Raw genomic sequence first — 8,125 nt, 5'->3', positions numbered from 1 at the left:
GCCTCCAGTCCAGTCTGCTATGAGGACATGGGCAACAGTACAGCCACGTGGCGGATGGTGCTTCGAATCCTGCCCCAGACCTTTGGTTTTATCTTACCCCTGCTAGTCATGCTGTTCTGCTACGGATTCACCCTGCGCACGCTGCTTAAGGCCCACATGGGGCAGAAGCACCGGGCCATGCGGGTCATCTTTGCTGTTGTCCTTATCTTTCTGCTCTGCTGGCTGCCCTACCACCTGGTCCTGCTCGCAGACACCCTCATGAGGACGCAGGTGATCTCAGAGACCTGTGAGCGCCGCAACGACATTGATAGTGCCCTGGAAGCCACCGAGATTCTGGGCTTCCTCCACAGCTGCCTCAACCCCGTCATCTACGTCTTCATTGGCCAAAAGTTTCGCCATGGACTCCTCAAGATCCTGGCCACCTGTGGCCTGGTCAGCAAGGAGCTCTTGCCCAAGGACAGCAGGCCTTCCTTTGCTGGCTCTTCTTCAGGGAACACGTCCACTCGCCTCTGACACTCCTGCCTCAGTGCAACCCCTCGGGATTCTTCCCTTCCCCTCAGTGTCCCATTTCAAGCCCTACGTCCACTGGCTCTTCATGGTGTGAGTGTCACTGAAGCCCCATTGTGGCTGCAGGAAGGGGCAGAGGCCACGTCCTTTTCAGGCCCCCACTGCATGGTTTAGAAAGCCTGCCTTGGTGACCACCCCCTGCCATCATCACTAGGCCAATGCTAGAGCTCTGTCCATCCCGCCACTGGCCACGACACTCTGCTTTGCAAGAAGTGCAAATCGAAGCCCCAATGGGATACTATAACAGAGTAGTCACCCTTCCTCCTGTATACATGGAATGGTAATATTGATAGTGGACAATATGTAACAGAGGCAATGGCCTGAAAAGAAAAACGGCAGAAATTATTTTGCCTCTTTAAAACATCCCCCACTGCTTTTTGAAAACTAAAACCTGCATCCCTACCTCTGGCCACTTGTTGGGAGAGGCAGAGGAGTGTCCTTTGTTCCTTGTGCTATAGGACATGGTTCAACTGAAATTCTCCAGGCGGAGGTCTGGGCAGATGTCAAGAGATTGTCTTCCCCCTGGATGGGACTGATCAGAATCATCAAATGTAGTGAAACAACAATTGCCTAAAGCTGAATGGCCTCTCTTTAATAGCTCTGTATTTCCACTTCTGTATGGGGAATTTTAGATTTTGCGACAGGAGTGTATAATTTTTCCCCTTTGCTGGCAAAGTAATAAACTTCTCTTTCCTTGACCTCAGACCATTCATTGTTGTTCTTGTGATGCAGCTTCCAGAGGTTCTGTACCTTCAATAAGAATACCACATCACACTCGTTAGGGTGGCGATTATCCAAAGGAAAAATACCCCATGAAATGCAAATGTTGGTGAGGATGTAGGGAAGCTGGAACTCTTGAGCATAGCTGCTGTGAATGTACAATGGTGCAGTCTCTGTGTAAAACAGCAGGACATCTTTCTTCAAAACGTTAAACATAGAATGACCACACTATCCAGCTATTCCTCTTCTAGGAACATACTCACAAGAATTCAAAGCAGGGACCCAAACAGACATTTGTACACCCATGTTGATATCAGTATTATTCACAAGAGCCAACAGGTGGAGACACCCAGATGTTCATCAATGAATATACGGGTAAACAAAATGTCCTGTGAACCCGCAATGAGGTGCCATTCAGTCTTACAAATGAATGCAGTGTAAAGATACGTTACAACATGGATGAACCTTGAACACATCATGCTGAGTGAAATAAGCCAGACATACGTGGACAAATATTGTATGATACTGCTTCTACGAGGAACCTAGACTAGTCAAATTCACAGAGACAGAAAGCACAATAGTGGCTCTGTAACTGAGGGAATGGCCTGAAAAAAACTCAGAAAAAATATGTTTGTCTCTTTAAAATATCCTCCACTCCTTTTTGAGAACTAAAACCTGCATCCCTAACCCAAGCCTGTGGTTGGGAGGAGCAGGGTGAGTCTTTTGTTACAGGAGATAGCTCAGCCATTCCACGCGGGCGTAGGTCGGCCCAGGTGGGCTCAGTTCACAGGCTTTGTCTTTCGCAGAGATGGGACAATTACAGTCATTAACACAGTAGCCCAGATCTGAGGACCCTCCCTTTAAAAGCTCTGGATTTCTGCTTATGTTGAGCAGATTCTGATTTTGAGCCGAGAAGGTTCATCATTTTTCCTTCTTTGCTGGCAAAGCAATAAACTTCTCTTTCCTTTTCCTCAAACTATTTGTTCTCGTTCTTCTGATGCGGCCTAGAGGAAAAGTGCTGAGCTTTTGGTAACAGATTTTGGCGTATCTGGGTGGGCCTGATGAGTGTCATGGTGAAATGGCATCCTGGAATAGGGGAGCAGTCCTGGTCCAAGCCGTGGGTCCTCACTGGGAGATGCAGCTTCTTTTTGGGGTGAGGGCATACAGGAAAATTCCAGCAACTGCCATGGCAGTTAGTTAGCCTTTTGTAAAAAGGAAGGACATTAGATAGAACATTGCCCAAAAGGTACAAAAGCCTTCAGATAGTAAGAAGCCTCCAGGACAGAAGAATTTTTCTTTAAGTCCAGTACTCAAGTGGCAAAGGAGGGGGCTGAAGCCCCTTGCCTCCAAATATCCCCACAATAGTCCTGGGAAAAATTGACAGTGAGGATTCATTTGCTGCCAACCTGTGTGGACAGAAGTGGTCCAGTGGGGGGCCCCCTTCCCCCAGCTGCAGCTCTGTCCTTAGCAAGAGTGGGGCCTGGCACTCAGCAAGCCAAGCAGAGAGCCTGGGGGGAGGGGACAGGCGGCAGAGAGGCAGCTTTAAGCAAGCTGCAGCCGAGGAACTTGAGTGGTACTCAGAAGCATTTAAATGGCAGGATCCTGGGACTGGGGCGGCTTCACAGTGCTCTTGCAGTGTGTTAGGAGTTTTCAAAGGGGCTTTTCTGCCCTATTTGATGAAAGCTTAACAGGGGATTTGCACAGCCCGCAACTGGACAGATTTATAAACTTATATTAGCCTGTCTGAGGTTCCTAGGATTGGTGTCTGGATCCCAGACTCTGGATTGATGATGAAACCCTCGTATGGAGAAAAACAAGGAATGAGCCTTAGACTCTTAGTGTAAATGCTGGGAAACATCTCAGGCCAGGGGCGTGCTTCTCAAATCCTCTGAAAATATTGTGAGAAAATGACCTCCTCGATAAATTGTTACTAAAGACTGTGTCTATTCTCAATCCTGCCGCCCTTTTGACTTTACAACATGACTGTTTAGAGGTTCTGGAGACTGTATTCTAGCAGGATGGATTTGTGAGATGAGCCTATGCCAGAACAAGATTGGGATCTTTTTCACTGATGGAACAGCTTTATGGACAATGAGGGACTGGATGTGTGGTGAGCTCAGCAGTGGCATTGCCACCTGGGACTTCAGCCTGGGAAGCTGAGTTGCAGTTATCAAGAGGAAAAAGGTAAACATTTATACAGACTCTGAAGATGCTTTTATGATTGTACATTCTCATAGTGCCATTTGAAAGAAAAGGCGTCTCCTGACAGCAAGAGATAAGAATATTAAGTGTGCCACTGAAATAATGACCTTGACACTGGCTGTGGCTGAGCCCAGGCAGGTGGCCAGCATGGCAAAAGGAATTCAGGCCACTGGCAGAGCTGCTAAGAAGGTCACTGGAGGTGATCTGTTCTCCAGGCCTTGATGCCTCGGCTAGATTTAGATTCCCTTTGAAGCTAAGGGATGGGACTCTGCCATTTGGGATGGCACAGCTAAGTGGAGACAGAATTCTCATGGACTCATTCTCCTACCCGGAGTTTTGGTTTGGCCTCTTATGAGGCACCTACGTGAATGCCTTAATGGATCTGGGGAACCTCATTTGGGAAGATCCTGTTTGCAATGGAGTGTGTGTGCTTGCCTTAATGGATTTGGCGGGACCTCATTTGGGAGGAACCTGTTTGCAACAAACTGTTTATATGCTCGGGGTGGTCCAGGAACAGAAAGGCAACTTGCTGCCCAAAGAGCCCAACATGTAGGGGTCCAACCCTTTCAATGATTGGCAATTTCACTTGGTATTAGGAGATATCTTTGCAGGCTGGGAATGGAGAGTGCACGTAAAGCTCCAAGAGGGCTCCTACCAGGAGCTGTTGGCCTGGGACGGGGACTCTGCCGAGTTCCTGTGCACATACACCAGCACGGAGCAGAAACGAGCCTCAGAGGATGATGGGATGACAGGCATCAGTAGTCAAAGAAAAATAGGCCTAACAGATAGAAAATAGCATGCTGATGATGGATGCCGTGGACAGGCAGCTGCAGAGACAGTGAGCAGCTCCTCCTCCTACAGGGAGGATGTCACCAAGCACCACAGCAGCATGGCTGAGCTGCAGAAATCTGAGGCCAAGAAGGTAGGGATTGGGAAACCAATGGAGGCAGACAAGGCTCAGACAAACCCGTTGTCGATAGGACCCAGGAGCCCAGGGAGCCCTGGGCGTTTCACAAGGTCACTACTCCATGATGATGTTGCTTCCTATGATCTACACCTGGATCTAACGTACAATGTCCTGTGGTCACCCATGAACTTATTTGAGTGGAGCCTCAGTGGGAACCTGGTTAGCCCTTTTTCCAAGGAGCTGGATACGGTGGACTCAATGATCCCACAGGTCGTCAAGATGTTCGTAGGCTCCCCTCCTCCATACGGAATGACAGTGGACCTCTTTTTAAATAGGAGGTCACCCAGGAAGAAGCACAGCGCAAGGGATGGAAAGGAAACATGAGCCTCAACAACTGCTGCTGCCACCAGGGATGACTCCGTGTTCCACCAACAAGTGACCTGATCCCAGGTACCCCTGAGGGGATCTGTCCCCCATCTCACCATTCTCCCCAGTGCCCTGGATCCTGCCTCTGCCACTCCTGGACAGCAGCTTCTGCTCCTCCCCCTCTGAGCCAAGCTCCCCTCCAGAGGCTGGGCTGGGCCTGAGTCACTTCCCAGACAGCAAACCCCGGGAAATGCTCTGCAGGGTGACAGTCACCAGGGACAGGCTCAGACTGCACAGCCCCCCTCCATGTCCCAGCCAACCAGGTCCTCCCAGGTGGGTAGCAGGGAGAGCCCTGGGTCCTAGGGGTACCTGGGAAAGGGAAGTGACACCAGGAGCCAGGGGAGAGGAGCCCCAGATGGGGATGAGGGAGAGGAGGAGGTACATCCAGTTGGTCATGGATTCCATGGAGGATCTGGGCTGGAAGGGGCTGCTGAGTTGGTCAGTCCGACCCATTGGTCTACAGATGGGGAAACTGAGGCCCAAGGAGGAGAGTGACCTGCCCAAGGCCACACGGGGAGTGAGCAGTGAGGCCAGGATAGAGACCCAGGTCTCTTGACTCCCGACCCTGTCCTCCCTAACCCCATCCCACTCATGACCCCTCATTTACCCTCATGTCCTTCTGCTCTCCCCTCTGTGGTGTCCCCTGCTACAGTGCAGCCACCTGTACCCACAAACGCCAGCAACCACAGCATGGGGAGCAGGTCGCCTGGGTTTCCCGCTCCATGCCTGGTCTTGACTCCAGCATCTCAGAATAAGCCCAGAGCCCTCAGGACCACGATGTTCCTGTCTGGGCCCTGGACCTGCTAGGAGGAGACCAGGCTGAGAGTCCCCTGGGAGACAGGGGCAGGATGAAGAGCAGGTGCCCTGCTCCCCTCTCATAGCCAGTGTCTGACTCAGAGTCAGCCCCAGGGCCCTCCTGTGCTTCCTCTTCCCTCTCCTCAAAGAACACACATTTTCCACTCAGCTGGGGCCCAGGAAAGGATGAGTGGGGGGTCTCGAGGAGGATGACGCCTGGGGCAAGGCTGAGGGCTCTCCGTGGGGACTGGAGATGACGTTCCCTCAGCCTGGCGTCCACATGGCACGGGCACTCACGGGACCCAGAGCACGGGCCCTGTGGTCACACAGACCTGAGATCAAGTCTGCATAGCTCTGTGATGTTGGATAGAAGACTTACCCTCTCTGTGCCCAGCGTCCTTGTCTAAAATGGAGTTATAACCTCCCGGGCTTATAGTGGGGGTTCAGTGGGAAAACAATATCAAGCAAGTAGCACAGCGCCTGGCACTCAGGACCTGATCAGTAAGTGGAGGCCGCACCATCCTTGTCACACAGACCTATCAGGAAGAGCTGGGCTGGTTCACCCCACTAGCTGACTCTCTGTGTGACCCTGGGTAAGTCACGTTCCCTCTCTAGGCTCTGATTCCTCCTTTGAATAAGGAGAGAGTTGGACAGCAGAGGCCAAAGGGTCCTTCCTGGGCTGTTCTTCCAAGTCACAAGGAATTGCATTATTTCCCAGTCCCCAGGGCAGAAAAGGGGGCTGCCCTCAAGGTCATCAGGGACCTGAAAGGTGAGTATGTCCTGAGAGGTTTTATGTTACTGAGCTACAGGAGAAGTGAGGGGACTTGGGATCCTGCTCCTCAAAGGCCTTGCTGCCTGATGTCTGACATCCATCCACCTCCCTGCAGTTGCCGTCTCTGCCACCCTCCAGGGCTACGGGGACAGTAAGGGGATAGTCATGGATTCCAGTGCTGAGCTGCATAGACTCAGGCTGTAGGTGAGACCCTCTTCTCCACTCCCCTTGGGAGTGGACCTTGAGCTCTATCTGGGCTTAAGCTCTCTGGGCACCCAGCAGTGGGGGTGCATGTGTGGGGATAGGAGCTCGGATGAGACCATTGGGGCCCAGCTCAGCCATGGCTGTAGCTCAGGTAGGAAGGGGTGCAGAGCAGACAAAGTCAACTAACATAAGGACTTTCGAATCCTTCTTTCAATGAAACATTTAAAACACTGACGAAATAAATTGAAGACAAGGAAAAAATGAAAAGATATTTCATGTAATTGGACTGGAGAATTAACATTGCTAAAGTGACAATACTACCCAAATGAATTTATAGATTCAATGCAATCCCTATCAAAATACCAATGATATTCTTCTGAGTAACAGAATAAAAATCCTAAAATGTACACGGAACCACTAAAGACACCAAATAGCCAAACCAATCCCCAGGAAAAAAAAAGCTGGAGCTCTCACACTATCTGACTTCAAATTTACTACAAAGCAACAGTAACTAAATCAGCCTATGGTAGAGGGAGACCAATGGAACAGAATGGAGAACCCATATATAAATCCATGCATTTGCAGCCAAATTATCATCGACACAGTGCCAAGAACAAGCTGTGGGTAAAGACAGTCTCATCAATAAATGGTGCTGGAAAAACTGTGTAACTAAATGCAGAAGAATGAAACTAGACCCCTGTCTCTCACCATATACAAAAAGCAAATCAAATTGGATTAAAGGCTTCCATCTACGACCTGAAACTATGAAACGACCTGAAGGGAACATGGGGAAATGCTGCAGAACATTGTTCTGGGCAAACAGAGAGTGGATCGGTGGTAGCAGGGGCTGGATGGGTAGAGAGGAGGGAGCGAAGAAGAGATGTTGATTAATGGGTACAAATATTGAGTGTGAAGAAGGAATAAGACCTAGTTTTATACAGATGAGTGGGTTGACTATGGTTTACAACAATCTATTGTATATTTCAAAATAGCTGGAAGAGAAGAATTCAAATGGTTCTCACATAAAGGAAAGATGAATATTTAAGGTGATGGACATCACAAATACACTGATTCCATCTTTACAAATTATCTGCATGTATTAAATTTTTGCATGTACCCTGAAACTATTTACATCCATTGTTCATCAATTTAAGAAAATCCCAGCAAGCTATTTTTTTTGATATTGAGGAAGTGATTCCAAACTTAACATGAAAAGGGAAAAGACCAGAACACCTAACACAACATTGAAAAAGAGCAAAGTCAGAGGACCGATACTACTTGACTTCAAGATGAACTATTAATGCTACAGTAATCAAGACAGTGTTCCAAATTCTGTCACATTTAGAAATTCACTCTGAAGAAATGACAACTAAATGCAGTGTGAGATCCTGGATTGGATTCTGGAACAGAAAAGAAATATTAATAGAAAAACTGGTGAAATCTGAATAAAGTGTATGGTCACGTCAACAGTATTGCAGTAACGTTAATTAACTAATTTTGACAAACTTACCGTGATGACGTAAGGTGTTAAC

The 8,125-nt window shown here is 48.9% G+C and overlaps 1 protein-coding gene across 1 annotated transcript in view; it reads left to right on the top strand.

Annotated features, from left to right (window-relative positions):
• LOC105808727 (C-X-C chemokine receptor type 2-like) overlaps window positions 1–530 on the top strand; it is a 4,817-nt gene extending 4,287 nt beyond the window's left edge. The window contains exon 2 of the mRNA XM_012642458.1: window positions 9–530. Within this exon, the coding sequence (XP_012497912.1) occupies window positions 9–513 (505 nt within the window). The 3' untranslated portion in view covers window positions 514–530. The remainder of the gene's footprint in view (window positions 1–8) is intronic.
• The last annotated feature ends 7,595 nt before the right edge of the window (window positions 531–8,125 follow it).

Source organism: Propithecus coquereli, unplaced genomic scaffold, assembly GCF_000956105.1.
Source record: "Propithecus coquereli isolate 6110/MARCELLA unplaced genomic scaffold, Pcoq_1.0 Scaffold18, whole genome shotgun sequence".
NCBI lineage: Eukaryota > Metazoa > Chordata > Mammalia > Primates > Indriidae > Propithecus > Propithecus coquereli.
This window is presented reverse-complemented; position numbering and strand designations above follow the sequence as displayed.